We start from the raw sequence: 27,547 nt of genomic DNA, 5'->3' as shown, positions 1-27,547 counted from the left end.
AGAGAGCGGGTGGTGCTTCGGCGCCACGGTGTCCTGCCGACGTGGGCGCACCGCAGTGAGGGGAAGAGGTTGCCTTCTGGTGTGGCATAAACCTGGCTGCCATGGTGTCATCAGAATGTGGGCGTGCCCCCATGACGCCACAATGTGGTCAGCCTGCGGCATGTATCATTATGACATCACCCAGGGGGCCCAAAGTGGCGTCAGGCCTTTGTCCTGCTTGGGTTGATCTCGCCCCACAGCATCACGCCTCCAAGGCATTGGCTCCTGATGCCATTTGCCATGCTTTGTCACAGGGACAGGTGGGGGGCACTGTGCTGTCCCACTGGGTGGCACTGGCAGACCCAAGCCCAGCCAGTCTGTCACAGGTACAACTGGAGGCACAAGTGTCAAACCGTGCCTATGATCTCTCCCGAGTAGTGACAATGCTGGGCTTGAAATGTGCAGCCTTCACTATAATGTCTTTGTTTCATACGTGGTCCTGCATGGTAACCCACTGCTGTATGTGAATAGGTTAAAAATAAGGGAAAGTTTAACTCTATCCTGCAAACAAATCGAGTAGCCCTCACATTCTGGTTTGGAAAGCAGTATTGTGCATGATTCCCCCTTCTTGTTACCTACAACGCAGTGAGAGCTACACACATACACACACACATGCTCCTGGTGCAATCAGACCACCTAACATCACCTTTTGTGGCATAGAATGATTGCCTGCAGCACTCAGGATTCCATAGCATTGTACAACTACAAGGGAGTTTCACATCCCCTGAAGCATTGCTTAAATAACTGTTGGAAGTGGGATGCTTGACTTGATGGACAAATAGTCTGAGCTGGTATGGGAAGTCATAAATTCCAGTTTTAGTCTATTTTTGAGTCAGTCTATCTTAATTTTTTCCCTCCTAGGTTTCTGGAACTTGAAATGAGCATGGCATTGTATTTTCATACGCGGTGCCATGGGAATGGCTAATCTATGCACAAGGGAAGCTAGAAAGCCTTACCCCTCCCTTATAGCAGTCCACTACTAAAAATAGAGGTGTTTTTCCCTTTAACTATGCCATTTGCCCTTCCTTGACCTCACTCCCATACACTCTGAGCAGTGCTGATATACTCAATTAAATATAAGTGGAGTGCTGAAAGCACTCAGGTCAACACTTCTTTGATACTACTGGCTTTGGTCTTCGGAGTAATAAGAGAGTGACACCCACTGTGCTGTTGCAAGGCTAATTTTTTTTTTTATTTCATAGCCCCAGTCATATACCGTAGATCAGGATTATAAAAGGTTTTACTCCTGTGTGATGGTACATTACTATTTACAAACTCCATTGGCTACTGTTTTTTTACCCATTTCTGGTTTTGTTTTGAAAATCAAAACGCAAATAAAACATATCAACTGAAACTCATCCCAAGTAATAAGATATACCTTATACATACAAACTGAGGTCCTGTCTATGTAACCCACACACCTCCTGGGTGTGGTGCTGTGTCCCATCTAGTGGCCCTGAGACCACTTAGAAAAAGAGATTAAGGAGTCTGCCGTCTGGCTTTTAGTTCATACAGTAGAGCAGGGGTGGCCAACGTGAGCCTGAGAAGGAGCCAGAATTTACCAATGTACATTGCCAAAGAGCCAAAGTAATACATCAGCAGACCCCCATTAGCTTTCCCTTCCCCGCCACCCCGCTCCCAGCGCCTCCCGCCCACCGGCAGCCGATCAGTGCTTCCCCCTCCCTCCCTGCACCTCCCGTGCTGTTTCGTGGCATGCAGGAGGCTCAGGGTGGGGAAGAGAGGGGCGGAGGAGGAGGGAGGGCACGGCAGGCTCAGGGGAGGGGAGGGGTGGAGTGGTGGCAGGGCCTGTGGCAGAGCCAGGGGTTGAGCGGTGAGCACCCCCCAGCACATTGGAAAGTTGGCACCTGGAGCTCCAGCCCCGGAGTCGGTGCCTATACAAGGAGCTGCATATTAACTTCTGAAGCGCTGCATGTGGCTCCAGAGCTACAGGTTGGCCACCCCTGCAGTAGAGGCTCATGTATTTAGCTCCAGAAGTCCCCAGTTTGATCCTGCCCGCTAACGACTGGGGTTTCTCAGTGTTACATCTACATTAAGGAAATTCACATCAGTATAGTTAAACCACTACAAATCCCTAATTTAGGCATGCTGCACGAGCACAAGCTGGGGCTGACACCAGTAAATTGCCCTGATTCCAGTCCAGTGTGAAGGAATAGAAAATGGGAGCTTTTTGAGAGGTAAATGCAGACTGGAAGAGACACAAAGAGAGGGAAGATAGAGAGAAAAGAGGGTGAGCAAGAGAGAGAAACAATGGGCAGAATTAGCAGTAATCTGAAACTTGGTCAGATTTCCTTACTGAATGATCCTGAATATGACAACAAGGATGAATAGACCAATTTCTCTTCTTGAGGTACCCGGTTGCATATGAAGGTAACAGTTATCCTGTGTTTAGGGATTTCCTTTCCTTCAGAAGTGAGTCAGCATTCAGCCCTTAGAACCTCATTCTCTGTGGTAGCATTACGCCAAGACAATTGCAGCCATAAAAGAGAGAATTAATGCAACTATGAGGGCTGGATTTAGATTATTGTGTTTAGTAATAGTTTCAGTTTCAGAGATACGGTTGGGGCCAACACACATGCTAGCACAATAGCCATTGGTGCTGGCACAGTTGGATCTTTGACTACTTAAGCACTTTGGTACTATCGTGATGGACACTGTAGAATCCCCCAAGATTGATAAAGGAATTTTTCCTCCTTTTCTGCTTCCTCCTAGGAGAGCAAATATGTCAGATGGAAAGCTGTTGGAATGTTCTATTGTACCTTCAGGGAGGGGGAGATCTTACACTAAATGTTACTTACTTAGTCCAGTAATATGAGATAAGTGATCCAATGAAATCAAAAGAATAAATTATGGAAGGCAGATCTGTGAATTAATTTTTTTTTAATCTCCATTTAAAACAAGGGGGATCACATGTGTCTTCTTTTCCTAATGAAGATCTGCCCAGGAACAGATCGGTCAGCCTGCCTGCTTTCGGTATAGGTGAGATACTTTATCATTAACTCTTCTATAACATTTGGATAATTATGTTTTCTCTCTCACTTTTGATGCATCTAACTTACTTCTTGTGTAATTATAGTTCATGTGGCAACAGTAACAACTTTCATAGTTAAGAAAAAATGTTGTTGCAAGGAATTTTATTTTAAACAAAATGAGGAAGTTTCAGTTTGCATTGTTGCATGTTATACACAGTTTTAATCTGCCCATTTCTATTACAAGTTCTTGCTCTTCAGTGTAACTCATTAATAACATTTTACTATGCATAGCTGATAAAGTTGTATGTTTTATATGTGTATACGTATATGAACGGTTTCAGAGTAGCAGCCGTGTTAGTCTGTATTCGCAAAAAGAAAAGGAGTACTTGTGGCACCTTAGAGACTAACCAATTTATTTGAGCATGAGCTTTCGTGAGCTATAGCTCACTTCATCAGATGAAGTGAGCTGTAGCTCACGAAAGCTTATGCTCAGATACGTTGGTTAGTCTCTAAGGTGCCACAAGTACTCCTTTTCTTTTTACGTATATGAAATGCACCTACAGTAGAACCTCAGAGTTACGAATACCTCAGGAATTGAGGTTGTTTGTAACTCTGAAAAAAACATTATGGTTGTTCTTTCGAAAGTTTACAACTGAACAGTGACTTAGTCCAGCTTTGAAACTTTACTATGCAGAAGAAAAACCCCCTCTTAATTTAAATGAAACAAGCATAGAAACAGTTTCTTTACCTTGTCAAGTCTTTTTTTTTTTTCAAAAAACTTTCCCTTTATTTTTAGTAGTTTACGTTTAACACAGTACTGTACTGTACTTGCTTTACTTATTTATTTATTTACATATTTTGTCTCTGCTGCTGCTGATTGTATACTTCCAGTTCCAAATAAGGTGTGTGGTTGACCAATCAATTCATAACTCTGGTGCATGTAACTCTGAGGTTCTACTGTGTCTTTCAATCAATCAATTTAGCACACTTCACAACAGAAGGGGCTAAGGAAAATTTTGGGCAAGAATACTGGGAGAAACGTGTGTTGTTGTGTAGGGGCCTTTAATAACCCAATAGAGAAGAAAATCTGTTTTTAAATGCTCCTCCAATTAAGACTGCAATGTAGTTTTGATAGTACCAGACAGAGAGTAAAAGAAACACACAGAGAGATGTAGAAGGATGTCAATTACCCTTGCAGTTATTAGAAAAAGAATTTTTTTCTTTTTATCAACCATTTCCTTCCAAAGTCAAACGTTCTGTAACATACAGAGTCCCAGGAATTATCTATGACTCTCTCTCTGTCTTTGCACTGATTCCATTTGTGCTCCAGAATCATTGGTGATGGCAATCCTACCCTGGGAGTAGGATTTGATTACTCATCATCTAAACTAGAGAAAGCAAAAGCAGTGAAGACCTGAGAGCAAGTGAGAAGTGTAAGATATTGTAACCAATCCCTTTCTTCAGCCTGATGCCACTTACATTAAAACAAATTTGGTATTGAAAATAGTTTACCCCAAAGGAGTTGCATATTTCGCATCGTCAACCTAAGGTAAGCTCCTTGCCCCAGGTCAGCCTTTGAATGGTAAGGTGAAAGAGAGATCCACCAGCCAAAATTAAAACTGTATGTTGTATGCCGATATACATTTTTTAAGAAGCTTGTAGGAAAAAGCTATCCATGCAAGCTTTATATGCATTTTAATGGCAAACAAATGGCAATATAGTGTTTACTCAAAAGTAATATTGAAGGATTTAATGTATTAATATTTGGAAGAAGAGTTTGATCTTTGAACTGTGCAATTATATTTATCATGATGTATTCTCAATGTGATTAATGGGTTTTAGCTGCAGATTTCCTATTGATAATTGAAGAGACAAATAAATCATTGTTCAAAGGTTTGGAAATGTCCCCCTGTATATTTAGATTTGTCCATGTTTAATCATGATCAGCCTTTGAAATCTTTATTTTCTATGCCTTGGTGTCCCTCAGATACCTGGTTGCTAGGATCCCAGAAATACCTAAGACACAGATAACTAGCATTTAAGAGCAAGTTAAATTGTAGTACTGTTTTTGAACAACAGATGTGCTAAAAGTGAAAATATTAATTGGATCCATTCTTCTGATTTATAGTTGTCCTGTTAATCATGTTGCTGCCTCCTCTGAGCATCCTGTTGGGATTGGCTGCCTGCTGTTCATCCTTAGATAATGGTTTACTAAGGACTCCACCAATGGGCTGGCTGCCTTGGGAACGTTTTAGATGCAATACCGATTGCAAAACTGATCCTGGAAACTGCATCAGGTGAGATAATTGATCAAGAATGGCTGTGAAAGAGTTCTAAATATCACAGTTAGGAAACTTCTCAAACTTTGTGCTAGAGTTAAGAGAATGTTGAACAAACTGTTCAGGTTTTGTCTGTTTTATCCCATATAAAAAAGACAAAGAAGACCAAAAGCATAGTGTTGGTACAAATATAATGTTACCACAACATTTGTGAGAGTGGTGCCTCCTTAGTAACACTTCTAATAATATTAAGGGCATAGAATGTTGGTGGCTAGATGCCATGGTGATAGGGGTAATATAAGTGCCTACATAGATTTAGGTAAGATTTTAGGATAAGAATAAATCCAGGTTCGGTCAGTTACACTAGATTAGAAGAAGATTTTGAATAAAAAATTCTCAATTCACTTATTTTAATCAGCTTATTTACAAAAGAAATGTAATACTTTACTACTCAAAGGAGAAGAATGGTTGAATAGCTGTTGTAAGGTGGCCTCAAGTACAATAATTCTAGTCCTGCACCATTTTCTGAAGGTTCTTATATTTTTTCTTCCCTTTTTTTCATCTGAGTCTTTTGTTCAAATAATTCTTGTCAGATTTAGTTTTTCCTCCTTCCCCATTCTCTTATGAAGAGATGTTTATATTATTGCCCCAATTTTTATCCTTTAATCTTAAAATCTCATTTGTGGAAGCTTTCATGGACTTCCTAGATCATTGTGTTTCCCAGTCAGAAAAGTACTGAGACAAAACCAGTGTGTTTCACTGCTGCCATTTTGGGAGGTGGCCAAAATTTGTCTAAAGAAGGAAGCTGGAAATTCTGTGTTTCTACAATAGGAAGGAAATAATGTTCGTGTACACAACTAGAATCAGAACAGAATTAGCTAGGAAACATTGAGAGAACTCCCTCTACTGTTATATCTCAGAAATGTTATTGTTAAGAGCCTGCTTCAGATTAATGGAGGGAGAGAGTATTCGTCATTGTTTTGTATTAATAAATACAAGCAAAGCAAGCTGAACTTTAGACTTGATACTAAAAAGGCTAAGTATGTAAAATGCTTAAGTGTATTAACTTTGTTAAGATCGTAGTACTTTCCTATAATTCACAGAACAGGAAATGTTTTATGATCAACTTAGTAATGTTTGCACGGCAGTAGCCAAGGAGACAAATATTTTGGCTGCTTCTATAACCCTGACAAAGAACCTAGCTGAAGATGGAAATTTTTTGGCCAAGTCCCATTTTTTCAACCTGTTAAGTATATAAAACAATGGTTGAAATTTAAAATGGGAAGGTTTCTAAATCAAGTGATTATAAGGCAGGCTACTATGAGATTACTATACCATATAATATAAATTAAATATAACTTCTGATTTCCAAAATGTTGGGGTGCAGGAGGGAGTATGGGGTGCTGGCTCTGGGAGGGGGGTCAGGGCTGGGACAGGGGGTTGGAGTTCAGGAGGGGGTATATGGTGCTGGCTCTGAGAGGGAGGTCAGGACTGGGGCAGGGGTTCGGTGCAGGAGGGGGTTTGGGGTGCTGGCTCTGGGAGCGGGCTCATGTCTGGGCAGGGGTTGGGGTGCAGGAGGGGGTACAGGGTGCAGGAGGGGGGAAGGGGTGCTGGCTCCGGGAAGGGGCACAGGGTTGGGGCTTGGGGTGCTGGCTCCAGGAGGGGGCTGGGAGTTAGGATGCAACCTCCTGCCGAGCAACACTTACCTTTGGCGGCTCCCGGGTGGCAGTCGCAGCGAGGCTAAGGCAAGCTCCCTGCCTGCCCTAGCCCCACGCCACTCCCGGAAGGGGCCAATGCTTCCCTGCGGCCCCTGGGGGTGGGGGCTGCGGGCATGTGGCTCCGCGCACTGCCTCTCGCTGCAGGCACTGCCCCCGCAGCTCCCATTGGCCGTTCCCGGACAACGGGAGCTGTGGGGACAGTGCTTGAAGGCAGGAGCAGCACGCGGAGACCCCTGCCCCTCCATGGGGCCGCAGGGCTGTGCTGGTTGCTTCCGGGAGCGGCGTGGGGCCGGGGCAGGCAGGGAACCTGCCTTAGCGGCAGCCCCGCCACACCACCAGAGATCGGGATCAACCGGGAGAGTCTCTAGGATCGACCAGTCGATCGCAATCGATAGGTTGGTGATCACTGTTCTAGACTAAGGAGGGACAGGTTACTACATACCTGGAAGGGATACCTTTAAAAAAAAGTTCAGGAGCTGGAAGAAGTAGTACAGGTGAACCAGAATTGAGCCATTTTCTCTGTGACTCAGTTCTGAATCAGTGGCCAGCCAGCAAGGTGTGAAGTGGTATTGTTTGGTTGGAATTGCCATTTTTCTGAGGAGATGTAAGAGTGAGGTCCTGACCCTTTGAGGTCCCTGCAAACACATACAAATAAGCAAAAGGTAACATTTCAACAATTTTGTTAATGCAATCTTCTGTTTTTTACCAGTGAGAACTTGATCAAAAGTATGGCAGACAAGATGGCAGAAGATGGATGGAAGGAGCTGGGTTACAAATATGTGAACCTTGATGACTGCTGGTCTGCAAAGGAAAGGGATTCCCAGGGCAGACTTCAGCCAGACCCAGATAGGTTTCCAAGTGGTATTAAAGCTCTTGCTGATTATGTAAGTTAAGTAAAATACATGTACTTAAACACTAGTTTCTCAATGTTGTATCTCAGATGTAGATGCTAAAAATGCAATTTGCTTTTGAATGTAGTTATTTAAAGAAATTGTTATTAGAAAAGGATACATATAACATACTGTAGAATTCACTTAAATGACAACTAATAAATGTCAAGCTACTTAGCTGGAAAAATTACAGGGAACAGCTTAATTGTAATACATGTAAATGATTCTACGCATATCTCTAAGGGAAATACATATTGGATTTTCATTGCACCTGCACATATGGATGATGATCAGTAGACACTTATGGTTAATCAACTGTTATTCCTTAGGAATATATTAACATGCTCTGGGTTAGAATTGAAAGGAAGGTAGATATATTTACAAATGAGCAAAGATGCATTATTCTGTACAGTGGGTCAATTACACAGTGTGGTTGTGTACAGTGGAACCCAGCAAGGCCCCAATCCTGCAGAGTTTCACGCGTGCTTACCAGTTTACACGTTTGGATAGTTCCACTGAAGTAAATAATAAGCATGTGTGTGTTTGAAGGATGGAGCCCTTAGTGTGTATTTGGAATGAGAGCCATATTTTGCAGAGAGGCAGGGAACTAATGGTTAGCACAGAGAACTGGGAGCCACAATTCCTGGTTTCTGTTCCTACTTGTACCACTTACTGTGTGGCCTAGGGTGAGTCACTTAACCGTTCTGTTTTGTTTCTACCAAATGTGTATAACAATGCTTATCTACATCCTAATCCTTGTGAACTGTTTTGAGATCCTTGCATGAAAGGTAACATATGAAAGGCCAAGTAATTCACCTTTTAACTATATTTTTCACCATGAATCCAAAGCAGCCATTACTACACAACAATCAGCTTTTTAGGACTCTGGTATGCAAAGGCTCTCAGAACATCATTACCAAAATAGGCAGAGATCTCACAAGAGAGCATCCAAGAGAAATCTAAATTCAGAAAAGTAATGGAGATGTTTAACAAACAGAAGAGAGATTTTGCATCAATGGGTACTAGAAGACAAATACACTGAAATCATAAACTAATCAGAATTACTTTCATTTGCTTTATCAGGTACATTCCAAAGGGCTGAAATTTGGAATTTATAGTGACATGGGTAACTACACCTGCAATGGTTACCCTGGGACCACACTGGACACCATTGATACAGATGCCAAAACATTTGCAGAATGGGAAGTTGACATGCTGAAGCTTGATGGCTGCTATTCCAACTCATCTGTTAAAGCAATAGGTTTGTTTCTTAGGGTTAATCTTTGAACAAGGGAAAGGCTGGCTCAGGAGTTTTGTTTTGTTTTATTTTTAAGTGAAGCTGCTTAAACTTGGATATCCCATTTTTTAAAAAGCCTGTGAAATCTTCAAGTTCTGTGAAGTAGTAAGTTTGCTTTTCATCGCTGTTTTTTCATCTCCAAATAATTTCTGTTTATATGTTTATTAGTTTTGGGTGAATCTGAATTTATACTCGTTAAGCTCAATATTGAGTTGTGATGTCTCATGATCTTGTTTTATCTGAATGAAACTTCCTCCCATCCCCTTCATAATGCAGCTTTTAGCTCATTTTAAGTAGCTACTCAAGAAATAGGATTCAAAATAAGGCCCTTGTTTTGCATTCCTTGAGCACCCAAACATCCAACTGAAGTCAACGGGATTGTGCCCCTCTCTTTCTTCGTCTGCTTCCCACTGCCACCCCATCTCTCCTCTCAGTCCCCTTCTCGTTTTCAATATAGCATTTTAATAGGAATATTGGTCATGTCAGCCCATCATATCTAATATCTTATCTCAAATTGCAGCCAATGAATGATGCTTCAGGTGAAAGATTTTAAAAACTCCACATAAGAGATCCTGAGCATCCTCAAAAGATGTGCAGTGAATCTCCCTATGTTTAAGTTCAGATCTGTAGCCTTAGCATAGTGTTCTAATGCTTGTGGCTCAGTAAGTTTTAAAAGTCATAAATTTGTTCAATCAAATTCATCTTATTAAACAAAGCAAAGATACGAGTCCTCAGTGAGAATGGTGGCCTGCTTGCCAAGTTGTAAAAGTCAACCCTTTGTGCTGAAGCCCTGTTCAAAAAGTGTTATCAAAGGCTTTTGGTTTTTTTAAGACAACAGAAAAATATGTTTTTTCCACTCACCGATAACACAGAATGGATGAAGGGATTTTGCTACAGCTCCAAAAATATAAATAAAAAAGTTTGGGGGCAAATGTGAAGCATTGAATATTTTTGTCTATTAAGGTACTGTTGTATTAATCTTGATGGAATAAATATGTCCGGAGTGTCAAGTGTGTTAACAGGATTCTGTCATTGTCCAACATTAACAGTTAATGTAGTTTGAGGTTTTGGAATACAGAGACCTCAACCTGCCTAGTACCGTGACAAACACACCAATAAAATCTTTTTAACCTTTTATTAAAGGTTAAGAAAAAGAAGGAACACAGTTATGTAAACTATTAAATAACGCTTTTATTTTAACAATATCCCTTATTCCCTTTAGCTGTAGAGTTATTAAAAGAAAAAAAAACAGTTTGAAAGTCTTTTAGTTAAAACTGTCCTTTTAGGGAAACAAGAGAAAGTTAGTTGAGATGGGCTGGAGCTGTTGTTGTTGTTAAAGTCAGATCCCATTTTCTAAAAAACAGAATAAAACAAACACACACAAAAGGGGTGAGAAAAGAACAGGAAAGGCAGAAAATGCAGCTTCTGGCCCTGGTGTTGACTCTCACTTGCTACCTCACTCCTAGAGAAACACAGGCATGGCAAATCTATAGTTAGCCACTTTGTGACCTGGCAAGCTTGTACCAGCATCAGCCTGTTTACTGCATTGCTTTTCACCTGCCTCTTTGGTCACAGGCTTATAGCAGTGTTGCACAATATATGGTCTTGGCCAGATAAGCCACACTTTTATTAAACAGATGGCAAAAGAAGGAGGATAGGAAAGAGAAGATACAAGGGATATGGACGGAGTGACAAAGCCTCACATCCCAGGTGATATTTAGGATTTAGTTAGTGTAGGTGGTGATGTCCTTTGGGTCCCTCTCTCTCTGGCACTGTCTCATCAGGATCTCCATCAGGATTAGGACAACGAAGAACCAGTGGTGTAACAGTGGATTCCAGGGTCCCAGGAGAAAGCCTTGATGGTAAAGCTTGCTTCTTCCAGTCCTCTCATCTCCCAGTCAGCAGTGGTTGTTAGTCTGCAGGCAGTTTTTCCCCCAAAGTCTTTTCTTTTAAAAAGGTAGCGAAAGGTGAAATAGCCCATCCCCTTATTATTTTGTCCATCAATCAGGCATAATTTCTGACACCAGTTTTGGTCCATTGATTTCCAGTTACACACTTCTCTTGTTTGCAAGGCTTATTCTTAACACAGTCCTTGGATTATATCAGTGTAAGTGTTTTTGTTTTGACTAACGCAGTTTGTCTGCCTTTTGCATCTTTTCCCAACACCATTTATTGTTACAGTAGAACCTCAGAGTTACGAACCCCTTAGGAATGGAGGTTGTTCATAACTTTGAAATGTCCGTAACTCTAAACAAAATGTTATGGTTGTTCTTTCAAAAGTTTACAACTGAACATTGACTTAATACAGTTTTGAGACGTTACTATGCAGAAGAAAAATGCTGCTTTCCCTTTATTTGATTAGTAGTTTACTTTTAACACAGTACTATACTGTATTTGCTTTTGTTGTTGTTGTCTCTGCTGCTGCCTGATTGTGTACTACCAGTTCCAAATGAGGTGTGTGGTTGACTGGTCAGTTCATAACTCTGGTGTTCCTAACTCTGAGGTTCTACCGTATATGTTGTTGTTGTGACATTATGAACTTTCACTTCTTACAATTGAGCTCACAGTTAGAGTAAGTTTGGAGGCCAAATTATTACAACAGTACATTTTGTATAAAGTTTTATAAGCAAAAGAAAATAGACGTTACAAAGCCAACTGTTTTGAAACCTACGTTCTGTATGTATACACTGAGTGCTAATGGAGACTGTTTTTAAAATTGTGACTGATTTACTTTAAACAGGTGAGTCTCAGATAGGGTAAAGAGGACTCTGCTCCCAGACTGTTATAGTAGGTGCTTAGCAATTAAAGATACTGAGGGGGCAAGATTCTGTACTTGTAGCACCTCTTTTCCCAAAAACTTATTCGCATGTGTAAGAGTTTTCAGGAACATAATCTCTTCAAGATGTTCAGTTTTCTGCTGGTCTAAAGAAGGAGAGTCCTTGGTTCTTTCCCAAACCCAGACTTCCTTAATGACAACACAGTACAATGCTACTATGCCATTCAGCTCTTTTCTTAAACACTGGTTCAGAACTATAAGATTATTCCAATCCCACATCTATTTTGGAAAAAATCTGCCTGTTGCTGAATAACTTGAAAACAGGAATATACAAAAAATGTTTTTTCTTACATCTGCAGAAACAGTCAATTTTGGGCAGGCGTGTTCATAAATTGTAACTATAAGATCTTTGTAAAGGAAACCTTTAATTAGCCATGTTCCATATATAATTCACATTCCATATGTAATTCACCAAAGAAGAGACTCCGCTCTTATCTTTGTAAAACAATAGCAAGTGGAAAAAACTAGAACACTATTACTGTTGTTATGTAATATGTTAATATTGCCTTGCATTACAACCCAGTGCTCAATTTTGTTTAGGCTACCCAAAGATGAGCATTGCTCTGAATAAAACAGGAAGACCCATCGCTTACTCATGTAGCTGGCCAGCCTATGAAGGAGGGCTTCCCCCAAAGGTATCTCCACTGTCTGATTTTATATTATTACTCTTTAGCTGACAGTATTTAGCTAACTGGGAGCTCTTAACAAATGGCTGGAACTTATTTGAATGAACTGCACACCAGCCAGGCAAGTCCTATTCTATTCCATTCATTTCTGCGTACTGGCACCACCGTGTTAGATGAACAACCTCACTGCACTAATGAAATACCAAAGTCTCCCGCTTTTCAGATGCTTATAGAAGAAAGCTGTACATCATAGATACCAATCTCTCCTATTCAGATTATGGGTATGACATCTGAAAATAAAAGAGTATGGCAAAGGCGTCTGCTCGTCTCTGTTTTCAAATGGCAACTAAACCACTGTCTTAAAATCAGTTGTTCTTCCTTTGGAAAAAAACTGCTGGAGAACGACACAGATATATGTTCTGTGCTAGGGAACATTTTACTCCTTTAGAAATTTAGAAAACCCTGTTTGCTTTTCTGGAGACCAGTTCAGCTTATTTGTTTTTTAAAATGTTTTTATATCAATACCTTTCTGAATTTGGTGATGGAAAATACCACTTAAATATAGTATAAACTGTAACAAAACAGTATTTATATACACTGTCCTTCCCACCTACTTTTGTTTGTCTGAGAGCTCATAACATGATATTTAACAACCTGGTATTTCCAGTTCTGAAGCCTAGTGATCCAGTTAATTTTGCACCAGATTATTGTATCACAATGGGGAGAGTCGGCTTCTGCTATTGCAGACCCACCACTCAGCAATTAGTGTTGGTAGGAAAGCAGCAGAAGAATAAGAGGGGGGATGAGGAAGGGAGGGAAAAGGGAGAACAGGAGGTAGCCGAGAATGGGAGCTGTTGAAGTTACTTAGAGATTTATAATGGCAGTAGTAGTCCTGGCACAGGAAACAGGTCAAAGGTGCAGAATAAATGTAGTTTATGCAGTGGCTGTAGAAATAAAATAATTTATTTCATTGATGTGATGATCACATATGTATTATACATATAAATATATTACTTATGTTTTTTTAGGTAAATTATACTGTACTTGGTGAAATCTGTAACCTCTGGAGAAATTTTGGTGACATCCAGGATTCCTGGGAGAGCGTTGTAAATATTATTGAGTGGTATGGAAATAATCAGGATAAACTGCAACCTGCAGCTGGTCCAGGAAGATGGAATGATCCAGATATGGTGATGTTATCTTTTTAATATTTTGTTCTCTGTTGAAATTTAAATAGATCCTGATAAAACGATAATTTAGTAAGACTTTCTAAAAGACAGCCGTGAACAGCCAATGGACAAGACTGATACTATGCACTTGTGCACAGAAAACATGTCCAGCAGTTAGAGCAGGGGACAGAGTCAGAAATCTTGGGTTCTACTCCTGCCTCCGTCACTGACTCACTGCAGCATTCTTTTTATCGCAACTTAACCATCTTCAAAATGGTATAGTACCATTAGAGGTATTTATAGCATGAGATGAGTATAGAGATATAGTGGCAACTCAGTAGTTAAGATTGCACTGTCTTTGCATTTAAATCTGATATAGACAGTGTTCACATTTAACTATCTCAGGGAAAAAAATTTCAGCTAGAAATTACACATGGATCTCAAGCCAAAATGGTATTTAACCTTAACTCAGAATGTCCTATTAAACATTTTATAACTAATGTTCTGATATTTTTGGTTTAAATCAGTAGGTACATATTTACTACCTTAACTTTTTTTCTAGGAATTAATGTTTGTAAAATGCCTTGAGATCATCTAGTGAAAAATGTTCTACATGAATGCCAAATATTAATGTGGTAAAAAAGCTTTTCTTACTAAAATTATAATGCCTCATCACTGGGGCCCTTGGGTTACCTATATTAAAAATAAATATCTAACATAATAGCCATCCCCTTGTTAGCCACCCCAGCCACCGGGTGGAAAATCCGTTTTTAGTTTTTTCTTGAGATCAAACAGATATTTGTTCAGGAAGATGAACTTTGCAGGATGCTCTCAGTACCAGCAAAGTTGGAACAAGTTACAGCTGGGGAGCTTCCATGGTGACTGTCTTGCCTCCTGTTCTTAAGAGTTCAAATCAAGGAAATGTCAACAAGAGCTCTTCAGTTTCTCATCCAACTGGATAGTACAAGCACCATTCTTTCAGGTTGCAACTCTCAAAATTAGATAGCACTTCAGAAATTTTAAAATCCAGTAATTTAAATTTCACCTGTCAGCAGAATGAAAACCAGTGTAGTGAATGGAGCACTGGTGTAATTTACTCACACTAACCCACTCCACAGCACATTCAGCACTGGTAAAGCACCAAGTGGCCTTCAAGGAAATTCCTGAGTAAAGCACATTGCAGTCTGACCAAGGTGTGGAACACCGTAGCCGGCGATGCATAATAAAGAAAGACGGCAACTTTTTTGTTAAATCTTGGCCCATGGTAAGGCCTCTTTGTGCCACTGGAATGTAGCATAGAAACCTTAAAAGTTTCTTTAAATGGATAGCAGAGGATTGTCTTGGCATGGAAGAATCTTCAGATGATTTAGGGCTGGCTACACTGGCTCTTTATCATCCTTCCCAGCCTAGGGAGTAGGGCTGGAGCATGCTGCACTTCAACAATCCCAAGAGACCGTTACAAGCTGGAGCAGGTCTCGCGCTACTCTAATTTGCACTGAAGGACAGTTCAGCCCCTAGCCAGCTCCAGGATGAAGGTACTTTTGCTGCCTCCTCTCAGCGGTGCTGAACTCTGCTTTGTTGCTGCTGGGGATTTAGCCCCAAATACGTAGTGGAGACCTCCACATTGTGCAGCAAAGGCCCCAAATTCATAGCACTTACTGTTTGACTATGAAAACATACAGCTGGATTGTTATACCACCAAAGTGATTTATACTTTGCAGTTTACTTACTGCAATACTTCACCAGTCTCTATTCCATCATAACAATAAAAAAAAAGCCCACAGCATTTGGTGATGGTTTACCACAGGTTTACCAGAGGTTTCCTGCAGTTCAGTGCTTAGCATTCAGGAGCTGCCAAGCCTCCTGGTTTATTGGGCTTCCACTTCAAGTTGTCCCTATAAGTAGCTGTGTTGCTTGAGGGCATAGTTTTTGCCTTCCTTTATTAAATCCAACTAGAATGTTAAGCCCAAGGACTGGCTGCCAGACAGCTGTTCTGGTGGGCCTGGGGTTGGCCATGGCAGCTGCTACGGCTGCCGTGGGGCTGGCCGCCGGTCAGCTGTTCCAGCAGCCACTGCTCCGGAAGCCTTGAGGCTGACAACTGCTCCAGCCCTGCCCCAGAAGAAGTCAGGGAGGTCCCAGAAAGTAACAGAACTCTTGACCTCTGTGACAGAATCCTACCCTTAATTATAATCAGCATGCCAATGGCACGAAAGTACAAAATGCTTCATGATCTCCTCAAGTTGTGACACAAACATGTTTAAGAGGAAGGTTGGCAAAATGGAGCCATGTGTGACCCTGGCTGGGAACACGCTTGAGGTAGCCAAGAAGGCTAACAGCATTTTGGGCTGTATAAGTAGGGGCATTGCCAGCAGATCGAGGGACGTGACATTCCCCTCTATTTGGCTTTGGTGAGGCCTCATCTGGAGTACTGTGTCCAGTTTTGGGCCCCACACTACAAGAAGGATGTGGAAAAATTGGAAAGAGTCCAGCAGAGGGCAACAAAAATTATTAGGGGGCTAGAGCACATGACTTATGAGGAGAGGCTGAGGGAACTGGGATTTAGTCTGCAGAAGAGAAGAATGAGGGGGGATTTGATAGCTGCTTTCAACTACCTGAAAGGGCGTTCCAAAGAGGATGGATCTAGTCTGTTCTCAGTGGTACCAGATGACAGAACAAGGAATAATGGTCTCAAGTTGCAGTGGGGGAGGTTTAGGTTGGATATTAGGAAAACCTTTTTCACTAGGAGGGTGGTAAAGCATTGGAAGGGGTTACCAAGGGAGGTGGTGGAATCTCCTTCCTTAGAGGTTTTAAGGTCAGGCTTGACAAAGCCCTGACTGGGATAATTTAGTTGGGGATTAGTCCTGCTTTGAGCAGGGGGTTGGACTAGATGGCCTCCTGAGGTCCCTTCCAGCCCTGATATTCTATGATTCTAGATGCATAATTAATTACCAAAAACTGCTCTCCAAAATAGCCTAGTGGAAAAATATTGGTAAATATTTAAACAAATATATTACAGTCAAAGGGAGACAATTAAGGTAGCCTTTCAAAATCTGAATCGCTCACTCAGCCTGGGCATGTAAAGGGAGACAAGTAGCTGGGCTGTTAAATTTAAGATAATTTTGCAAGTCTGCACAGAGGTATTATGGAAACAGGATTTTGTCATGAAGGAGAAGATATGGTTCATTCTGAAATTGAATTAAGGCTGTAAACATTTTGGGACAAATGTTGTATAAAAGACATTATAAGTAACAGTCCAGTTCTGTAAGCTTTCAACTATTAACTTCAGTAAGATTTCTGCACATATAGAGTTTGCAGGATCATGTGCTAAATTGTAATGTAGTTGGCTTTTGGTGTACATTTTCATTCTTTTAAGAGTGTCACATTTGCAGTAACCCCTAAGAGCCCATGTCATGTGCCAGGACACTGGGATCTTGGTTTGTGATTAGGGCTCCTAGACGCTACTACAATACAGACAGTTTCATTTAACAGTATCTGATTTATTTCAGCTGATTATTGGTAACTTTGGCCTGAGTTATGAGCAGTCAAAAGTACAGATGGCATTGTGGGCAATCCTGGCAGCCCCTCTCTTTATGTCCAGTGATTTAAGGACAATTTCTGAGGATGCCAAGTACATCTTGCAAAACAAGCTGTTGATTTATATAAACCAAGATTCTCTGGGGATTCAGGGACAGCGCATTATACAGGTACCCAGTTTGCTAGTTGTCTATTCTCTATGTTTTTGTTTGTTTGTTTGTTGTTTTTAAAGGATGGTTCTGCTATGCCTCATCACCAAGCTCTGCCAGAAACTCACACTTAGCAATATGAACTTTATCTTATTTTTTCCCAAGAAAGGAAGCTTCAGAATTTTTCCTTTTTAAAACAGCCTTTCTAGTCCTTTGGTAATAAACTTATGTAGTAGTGATTTGTTTTTAATCACTTATTTAATGTTGCTGGAAAGGTTGAGGAAAGTTAATCTACACACTCTTATTATTAATTACTTTTCCTGCCACACTTTCTTCCCCCTCCCTTTCTGCATACATAGGTTACACATTCATTGGATACATATGAATGGAATTTACACCCATTTTCTGACCATAAGTAACTTACACTGCTAATTACATCACTAGTGAATTTGGCCAAGACACTTCCACAGGAGTTGCACCAGCTTACATCCAGTCTGGATTGTGTTAGGCTTTTTTTCATTCTATCAGTTTTTGTGCTGATGTGTACAGCCGTTTAGGCTTCATATAATGTTTTCCTTTCTGGGAGGCTGAGAACATCACTCCATCCAGTATCAATTTGGATTCAAGAACAGTGTAATTCATGTGGCAATTTATTGAGTTTCTCTGCCTCTGCTTCCAAGTAACTTTTGTCCTTATTTGTTTGACTTTCCTCTAGGATCTGCGGGTTGATCACAGTATATGCTTAGAGTGCTCTCAGGCTCTAGAGAGAGTCCCAAGACTCTCAAAAGATGGATGGGGGAAAGTTGGTCAGTTCATTTTACCATCATATATAGTATGAGCATCTGAACTCTGCTCCACACATAAAATGGGAAAACTAGTATTTTATAGCATAACCATCAGCAACTGCTGCTATAGTACATACTCTTTACCTCTGCCTATGTTGGTCTCTACCTACACATCCTGCCATAATGGTAAAACTACAATTGTTTCAGGATTACCACATTACTGAGATGTCTCAATCTCTTAATAGTTACACAAAGCAAAATATGTGTACGTTCTAGCCCTATCAATTTTAAGATTTGATTTTGTTAAACACACAAATGTTCTCTCTTCAGGGTGAAAAAGTAGCTGGAAACTTACTATAATCTTACTAGATGCAGTGTCACATGGTGTTGCTAATTAAGTAAACAATCTCACTGACATAGAATCATAGAATATCAGGGTTGGAAGGGACCCCAGAAGGTCATCTAGTCCAACCCCCTGCTCGAAGCAGGAACCCCCTGCTCGACACAGTGGTGTTACATGGATGCAGTAGAATGGAATTACACAATCTTTAGCTGCTGAAAAATGCCACCCATCCGCATCAACGGGTGGGAGAAATTGATGGGGCTGGCATTGAAAGGGGGACAGTCCCAGTAGCAATGGAGGGAGACACTTCCCAAGGGACAATAGGTAGCTCCTCCCACTGGGAGTTTCTGGCACCCATTGACCAGTTGGGAAAGAGGGGTGTTGACTGGCCAGCATTCCTCATCTCCCACAATTTAGCCCAGTGCAGGGACCACATGGAGCCTCTTTCAGCTCCATTCCAGCAGCCCACCCTACCCACCCAAAATGAGATTGGGAACCCAGCCTGACAGATGCCGCAGGTCTAGCCGATTACCTGTTCAGGGGGTCAGGAAGGAATTTTTTTCCCCCACAGGTCAATTGGCAGAGGACCAGAGAGTTTTTTGCCTTCCTCGGAGCATCTTCAAGCCATAGTGGGTTAAGTAGGAATGCATTTAGTTCCTAACTGTGGTATTAGTTATTCATCACAACTTGCAGCCGGTTTCCAGTGCAGTTAAGAGAATAAAATGAATGGTTCTGAGAGATGAGAGACCTGAGATTTTGGTGATGGGCCTTGGGCTCATATAAGGTGAGACCATGTGGCCTTTGTAGCCAATGTCATACCTAGTGGTTTTCCCAGGCTGATGTCTCCACCCTGTTGCACTCTCTATCCCCAAATATTGCATATGATAGGCTAACGCTATGAAGTTTGAAGAGAAACTTCCCAAGAGCAGACAAATTCCTAACTATTTAAGCCAAATTCTTCTCTTGGTAATGTTAGTGCAACTGCACTAGAGTTACACATCTGTCTTGCTGACTGTGCAAGAACTGTGCTGAGCTTTTCCTAACTGCAAGCTACGCTCTCTGATATCTGTGCCCTGATTGAGCTGTAGGAATAATAAAATGCATCTGCTAAATTTAAAAGTAACTGTGCCATTCTGCTGGAGCTTTTCATGTAGAGCACCTTTGCTTTCAGGAGATAGAGATTTGGAGCTGCTTATTTGCATAGGTAAAAGGAGGCTCTTGGGTCTTGTCATTTTTTCTACCTATTAGGGAACCTGCATCGTTCTAAACAAAAGTATCAGCAGCAAACCTTCTAGGCAACACTCCAGCTGCTCATCAGATGGAAGATGTAGGGTTTTAACAGCAGAGTACAACAGAATATAGGGCAGAATTTGGTTCTGACGGTCTGGAATGGCAAATTAATTTAGAAGCCTAGAATCACATCAAGAAAAATGTCTTATGTGATAGTTTGAATGAGACACTGGATAAATAGGACCCATGTGTAAAAAGAGATTAGAAGTAAGCAGAACTTTTGATCGTTTTACTCACTATGGAAAATTATTTAGAATTGCTGGAAAGGTGGGTAATCATATAACTGACAACAGCGGATGAAGTGAAAGTATAAACATTCTTACAACTTAAATACAGAATTGTATCTACGCTGTAGCTGCACAGGCACAAAGCAGAACCAAGGAACTTCATACAACTGGCACATTGTTACAATTTTTTCTTGACACTTAACAGCATTGGAATAGATACAGGCTTTAGGGCAATGGAAATTCCCCCCTCCCCCCAGGTAAAAAACTTACTTGTAGCACTCAAATTGAAGTAATCTATTTCCCCTATTTTTAGCAATTTTCCAGTTCTACAAAGGCAATAAAACTTTTTAAATGTAGAAAAAGCAGGATCATTATGTAAGATAGTTGCAAAAAATGTGCACAAAACCAGCATTGATGCTGTTTCAAAATATAGTAGATGCATAAAATCAGCAACACTAGAAATGAATACTGGAGCATGCACGCATCCAGCACCAAGACCTACTGATTGGGAGAACATTTGGGTCAACCTGGACAACATATAAAGATCTGTGTGTGCCATTCAGTTCTTTCACAAAGCTATCTGGCCCTGGCTTCAAGTTTTAAAGGCTAGTCTGTCAGAATCAGAGATCATTTACTCATTTTACTACATTGCACCTTCACTTATTCTGGGAGAAAGTTATAGATTATTCCCCCCCAAAAGATGCTCTTTATTAATAAGCGTAAGTGTCCATCACAGAACAAAATTCACAAGATTATAAAAAAGATATATTGATAACATCTTGCTTACATTTTTAAAACACCTGGAAAAGTCAGCATTTTGATCCCTGCTTATCTTCCATTGTTACGTAAAAATGTGAGCAGATTTATGCTCCCCAACACAGCAAGATGTAATATTTTCTTAAGACAGTCTCATTTGGCTGTAGGAGGTCTACTTATTGTAAGATGTTCAGGGCAAGCACTTGTCTACAGTACCTAAGGGTATGTCTACACAGCAATAAAATACCAGCCACTGGCCCTTGTCAGCTGACTTGGGCTTGCAGGGTTCAGGCTGAGGGGCTATAAAATTGCCGTGTAGACATTGAGCTCTGAGACCCCATGAGGGAGGAGGGATCCAGAGCCTGGGCTCTAGCCCAAGCCCAAACATCTACCCTGCAATTTTATAGCCCTAAGAGCCTGAGTCAACTGACATGGACCAGCCACAGGTGTTCTACTGCAGCGTAGATGTACCCTTAGATACTTTTAGTTGCAGTATAAGTAACATCTGGAATCCAGTGAACCCCTAAAGCAGCACCTCTCACTTCTGTTCTCTGAGGGAATTAATAGCTAAGAGAGAGAGCCCATATTTTGTTCATCTGCATCAGGTCTGTACCCCCCATCACATCCGTTTCACAGGGCTTTCACTCAGCTTAAGTGCAAACTAATAGTAGTGCTACTTTTAAGTTAATTATATCGTGGTGACCGTTTCTGTGAATAGTATTGTAAACACAAAGGGATGTGTGTGACTTCCATGGATCCAGTTTCAGAAATGATGATGTAAGGACAATGAAAATGAATCCCCACAATATTCTTCTATTTGACAGAGCCATCATTTTGAAGTATGGAAGAGAATCCTGTTCAACGGACAGTTTGCTGTAGCAGTGATGAACAATGGCACGGATGGCATGCCAAGACCTTTCACAACCAATTTTGCACTACTGGGTATCCTGGATTGCAAGGAGGGATACAAGATTTATAATGTTTTGGAGCAAATGTTCTTAGGAGATTTTGCACTCGACACAACTATTAACATAGAAGTTACTCCAACGGGTGTAGTCTTGCTGTTTCTCAGGCCTTTGTGTTCTGTCACCTACTTTACAAAGCCAATCCTGAGAACCCAAGCACCTGAACTGCAATAAAGAGTGTTAACTAGGGTAATTACAATGGAGTTCACTGTGGATGGGAGCAAAGGTACAGGAGCTTTGAATCAGAGATATTTAGTATCAGGTGCATTATCTAAAATACATTTGAAATGGCTGTCATCTTTCAACTAGCACTAGACAAATGAGATCTTGAAGCTGCTTGAACTGCTATTGTGGGTTCTATATTAGCATATACCCAGCGGAATATGTTGAGGTTGAGCCTGCAGAAGGGAAGAAAAACAGCACTTTCAAACAGTACAAAACCAAGTGGCTGATCTTTGTTTTTTCAGGAACATCTTGTTTTAAAGATGAGATTTCTCTTTGTACAAAAAAAACCCAAAAAAACCGCACCACATTGAATGCTACAGACCTTTCCTTTGATCTCCCCACATATAGATGGTACATATAACTTTATTTAGAGAGACCGCAAAGGCAGTCAGACCTGAAATACAATATTCTCTCCTTTCCTCTCACCCTTTTTTTTTGTTTTGTTTTGTTTTGTTTTAAGTGAGTTTGTTGCAGAATGTTCCCCAACTGATAGTGAAATTATGTGCTTCATAATTAAGGCTGCAGTCCAGTTGGGGCTAAAAAATGAGCCACATATGTGCAGCCAGAGGAAGAATGTAGTCCTTAAACTTTTGGCCCTTTTGCCACGTGACCCAAACAAAACAAACCTAAGATGCTCGGGTTTTGCTGCAACATGTATTTACGTAACAAAATGTGACATTTGCACCTCCATAGTCTCCCTTCCTGCCAGCTCCATACTCGTGAGCCAAGAAAACACAGGGATGGACAGGCAGTTTAAGACTTTGCAGACCTTTTTCTGGAGCACTGGTATTTATGGAGTTTTGTTAATAACAGGGTATTTAGAATACAAGTTGTTTGGGTGTTTGGCAGTGGGACGGGCTTTGCATTCTTTTTTGGGCCTGTCAACTTCCATAGAGCATCTTTAAAAAAAAAATTACAGCATTATTATTCTCTGTATAATAAACTGAAAGTCAACATCCTCTAGTGGCCTGAAAACATGGGATTGAGAACCAGGAATTTCTTACCACTGCTTTGCCCCCGGACATGCTTTGTGGCCTCAACTGATCTGTGCCTCAGTTTCCACCTCTGTAAAATATAGTTCTGAATGCTTTCCTACCTCACAGGATTGTAGTGAGGACTGATTTGTTTTCAGGTAAATTAAAATGCACTTTCTCTGTAACGTTTTGACACTTAGGCTTTTGATAAGTTAATTTTATGCATTTCCCCTTCAGTTACTCCAGAGTCAATAGCATAGTACTGGTTTAGTGAGGGAAGAATCTGGCTTATAGTAATTATTACTCGTATCTATTCATTCATGTCTAAAAGTTTCACTAGTAGTCAGTTTAGATATTTTAATTTTCATCTTACTGCCATTTCATCTTGTTATACTTAGGGTCAAGGAACCCCTTTTTTATTGTTCAACTGTAAATCAACAAACCCGGTAATGAAAAATAATAATTATAATTATTTTGAATGGAACGAATAAAGCATTCTTAAAGCAGTGAGGTCACTTCTCAGAATTCATTCATTTAAAAAGAAACTGAACTTAAAATAGTGATGTTTAATGCATGAAAATTAAATATTGTTCCAATCATCAGAATGTGTGTGAAATACATTTACAGTAATGTGGATGAGAGTACTTAAAACCACTTATAAACACAACCTTAGCTCATGTATTTTATTATTTAGTGCATGGTATAAAATACTGCTTTCTTTTTAAATTAAGATTCTTATAGCAAAAGAAAAAAACAATAGTGTCTCTGATTGGGAAAAAAGTTTTAAAATAATCAGCGATCTATTATGGAAAGTTAGGGTAACTGCTAACTCCATACAGATATAGATAAAACTTTCAGTACAATAGTTATTCACTTCAGCTTTCAGCGTGTTCTTCACCCAAAAGATTTTAGTTGAAATGTTTGAGATTGTTAGTTTTACCTTTATTGTGGAAATGTGGCACCCCTGGTCTCTCATACCAAAGATCAGTTGCTAGAATTAAAGAAGGAAAGAGGAAGATTTAACTTTAGAACTTGGGCTTCAGACCATTTACTTTGAGTTGATTCAATCTATATGGCCAATTACAGCACTTATGTAAATGGTCACAACTGCTTTGAAGATAATGGAGCTCTACCCATATACTCAGGGGGTGAATTTGATATTCTGTATCCTATCTAAAAACCAAGATAGAGATTGAGAAGGCTAATAAATAGCATCGTCTGTTGGGAGGGTAGAGTGGGAAACCCAGTCCCAAGTCCATCCAATTTAGTTTTAATAAGTTTTTGTCTTTAATACAATTTCAAAATAGAATTATTGATAATTGGGTCTGGACGTCCAGACACAAGTGACAACAGATAAGACTGAATAGGTAAATGGACCCAAGTTATTGTATCCTGGGATGCCAAGAAGTCTTTCCTTCCTTCCTCCATGATGGTCATCACTTCCCCTCATCTCCTGGTCTGGTCCTTCAGTCCCATACTTGAGTTTCTGATGTAGCATTTCTCCAGTTTTGGTCGCATTTTCACTTGGATTCTTAAACCTTTTAACATTCCCAATTTTCCTCCAACCACCATTCAACACATTACTTATTGATTTTTACCTAACCTACATGTTACGCATACACAAGCTTCAGTTACCCTGTATCTACATTTTTACTGCTGAATTTGTAGTTTCTGGATCACATTACTCTGGGTCATTCTGTTTCTAAGTTTGCAAGATGGGGGGGTAAAGGGGGCATTTATTGTTGCATGTTTGTACCTCTTGCTTACATCTTCCAACACACCAGGTTAAAGTAATGTTGCTGGCAAGATAAGTAAATCAGCAAATTATATTGAGAAAAAAAACAAAAACACCCATGTCAAGGAAAGCTTTGGCCTCCATGCTACCTTAGCTATACTTACTCACTCTTCATAAATACAAGTTATTAAAAAATATAGCTAACAAAGCCTTTAATCTTATCAATAGCAATCCCACAATGTTAATGTTTAGATCAGTATGTGTATATTATCCTCCCGCTTAATTTATTACAAGAGGGATTTTAGAGGGCACACTATGATTCTTTAATGTCAACATTTCTTATCTTCTGCAAACGCAAATTTGTCAGGGGATTTTTATTTTACTCAAAGTCCAAACAGTTTGTTTTTGTGTATGGTCAAATCAGTTTTTCTCCTGTTACAAATTTTTGGGTGGACTGGTTTTTGAGCCTTGGTTTTTAGTTAATTTTAATAGTACCTCAACAGCTGAAAGGTTGTTTAACACACTAGAAGAACAAGTAGGCAGAATGTGGTATTTTAAAATGTTTTCTTGTTACCTTTATGTCCCTAGCTACCTTCTTCATAGGAAGTATGGTAAGCGACCACTCTGGCTTAACTAGGAGATATTCAACCTGAAACTCAAAAAGTCCTGTGAAAAGTGGAAACTAGGTCAAGCATGTAAGGACAAGATTAGACAGGCCAAGACACAAAACAAAATTAGACTAGCTAGGGGCATTAAGGGTAACAAGAAAACGTTTTACAAAAACACTAGAAGCAAACAGAAAACCAAGGACAGGGTACGCCCCTTTACTCAATGAAGTGGGAGAAAACAACAACAAAAAACACAGCAATGGCTGAAGTGTTAAATGCTTTTTTTTTTTTTTAAATCAGAAAGGTTAGCAGTGATCAGACCACTAACAGTGCACATCAGTGTAAACAGGGTAGGATCTGAGGCTAAAATAGTGAAAGAACAAGTTAAGAATTACTTAGGCCTTGCTTACATTACACAGTTTTGTCAACAGAAGTCAGCTTTTGGCAACAAAACAGTGGATGTGTACACACTGAAATGCTTCTCCTGCAGATGTAACTCCCCTGCTATGCTGACATCATAAAACCACCTCACTGAGAAGCGTAGGGCTTATATCAGTGTAGTCAAGGTGAGACAGTGTCTCTGTAGAGACAGCGTTTGACAAATTAGATGTCCTCAAGTCAGCAGGGCCTGATGAAATTTACCTCCTAGAATACTTATGGAACTGGTTGAAGAGATCTCTGAATCATTAGTGATTATCTTTGAGAACTCACAGAGCACAGGAGAGATCCCAGAGGACCACAAAAAGGCAAATCTGTAAAAAGGAGAATATGGACAACCCAGAGAATTACAGACCTAGCATCTTAATTTTGGTATCTAGAAAGATAATCGAGCAAATAATCAAACCACCAATGTATTGGCATGTAGAAGATAATAATGCAACAAAGTAAACAGTCAACATGAATTTGTCAAGAACAAATGATGTCAAACTAACCTAATACTCTTCTTTGACAGGCTAGCAAGCCTTGTGGATAGTGGGGAAAAGCAATAAATGTGACAGATCTTGACTTTAGAAAGGCTTTTGATACAGTCTCACGTGACCTCAAACAAAACTAGGAAAATATAGATGAACCTACTATAAGGTGGGTGTACAACTCATTGGAAAGCCGTACTCAGAGTAGTTCAAATGGTTCACAGTCAACCTGGAAGGGCATATCAAGTGGAGTCCTGCAAGAATATGTCCTGAGTCTGGTTCTATTCCCTAGCTTTATAACGGATTTGGATAATGGCATAGAGAGTAAACTTACAAAGTTTGCAGGTGATACCAAGTTCGGAGGGGTTGCAAGTGCTTTGGAGGACAAGATTAGAATTCAAAATGATCTTGACAAACTGGAGAAATGGTCTGAAATAAATAGGATGAAATTCAGTTAGTTAGGATAATGAATTAGGACAAATGCCAAGTACTATACTTAGAAAGAAATATTCAGTTGCATAAATACAAAACAGGAAATGTCTGCCTAGGAAGCAGTACTGCAGCAAAGGATCTGGGGGTTATAATGCATTACAAACTAAGTAAGAGTCAACAATGTAATATTGGTGCAAAAGAAAACAAAAAACCACCATCATTCTGGGTTGTATTAACAGGAATGTTGTAAGTAAGACATGAGAAGTAATTCTTCCACTCTACTCAGCACTGGTAAGGCCTCAGTTGGAGAACTGTGTCCAGTTCTGGGCACCACACAGTTTAGTGACGATGTGGACAAATTGGAGAAAGTCGAGGAGAGCAACAAAATTTATCAAAGATCTAGAAAATAGGAACTATGAGGAAATTTTGAAAAGAAACTGAGTTTTGTTTAATCAGGAGAAGAGAAGACAGAGCAAGGGACATAACAGTCTTCAAGTAAGTAAAAGGTTGTAAAAACAAAGGAAAGTGATAAAGTTGTTCTCCTTATTCACTGAGGACAGGAGAAGTAGTAATGGGCTTAAATTGCAGCAAGGGAAATTTAGGTTAGACATTAGGAAAAACTTCCTATGGAGGTTGTGGAATCTCCATCATTGGAGGATTTTAAGAAAAGTTAAACAAACACCAGTCAGGAATGGTCTAGTTCAGTGATACTTAATTATATCTACCCAGGGGCTGATTTGAGTATTTTATGATGGGAGGCAGACCATTT

General features: G+C 40.2%; 1 protein-coding gene and 1 long non-coding RNA gene across 6 annotated transcripts; one reads left to right on the top strand and one right to left on the bottom strand.

Moving 5' to 3' along the window:
- Positions 1-72: 72 nt before the first annotated feature.
- LOC102938681 (alpha-N-acetylgalactosaminidase) lies at positions 73-26,337 on the top strand. Of its 5 annotated transcripts, XM_043524574.1 has the most exons (10): positions 73-147; positions 2,959-3,036; positions 5,158-5,326; positions 7,736-7,910; positions 9,000-9,177; positions 12,590-12,684; positions 13,704-13,865; positions 17,351-17,548; positions 18,243-18,333; positions 21,753-26,337. In XM_043524574.1, exons 1-10 carry the CDS (start codon positions 102-104, stop codon positions 21,764-21,766), a joined length of 1,206 nt encoding a protein of 401 aa, XP_043380509.1. In that variant the 5' UTR covers positions 73-101; the 3' UTR covers positions 21,767-26,337. The 5 variants fall into 5 exon arrangements, with proteins under 5 accessions (XP_043380509.1, XP_043380508.1, XP_043380507.1 ...); XM_007058153.4 differs by lacking the exon at positions 18,243-18,333 and having other exon boundaries at positions 88-147; XM_043524573.1 differs by lacking the exons at positions 17,351-17,548; positions 18,243-18,333 and having other exon boundaries at positions 77-147.
- Positions 7,183-27,007, bottom strand: LOC119567194. The gene is made up of 3 exons (XR_005227104.2): positions 26,681-27,007; positions 24,033-24,083; positions 7,183-7,661 (listed from the first exon to the last, which is right to left on the bottom strand). It is a non-coding gene; the product is annotated as an uncharacterized LOC119567194 (long non-coding RNA).
- Between the last annotated feature and the right edge of the window lie 540 nt (positions 27,008-27,547).

The sequence above is a fragment of the Chelonia mydas genome, chromosome 10, assembly GCF_015237465.2.
Source record: "Chelonia mydas isolate rCheMyd1 chromosome 10, rCheMyd1.pri.v2, whole genome shotgun sequence".
NCBI classification, from domain to species: Eukaryota; Metazoa; Chordata; order Testudines; family Cheloniidae; genus Chelonia; species Chelonia mydas.
This window is presented reverse-complemented; position numbering and strand designations above follow the sequence as displayed.

Coding starts and splice junctions, on each gene's coding strand:
- LOC102938681 (XM_007058153.4), top strand. CDS start 102: ATGGTGTCATCAGAATGTGGGCGTGCCCCCATGACGCCACAATGTG. Junction 3,037..5,157: donor CCTGCCTGCTTTCGGTATAG/GTGAGATACTTT, acceptor TCTGATTTATAG/TTGTCCTGTTAATCATGTTG. Junction 17,549..21,752: donor AGGGACAGCGCATTATACAG/GTACCCAGTTTG, acceptor TCTATTTGACAG/AGCCATCATTTTGAAGTATG.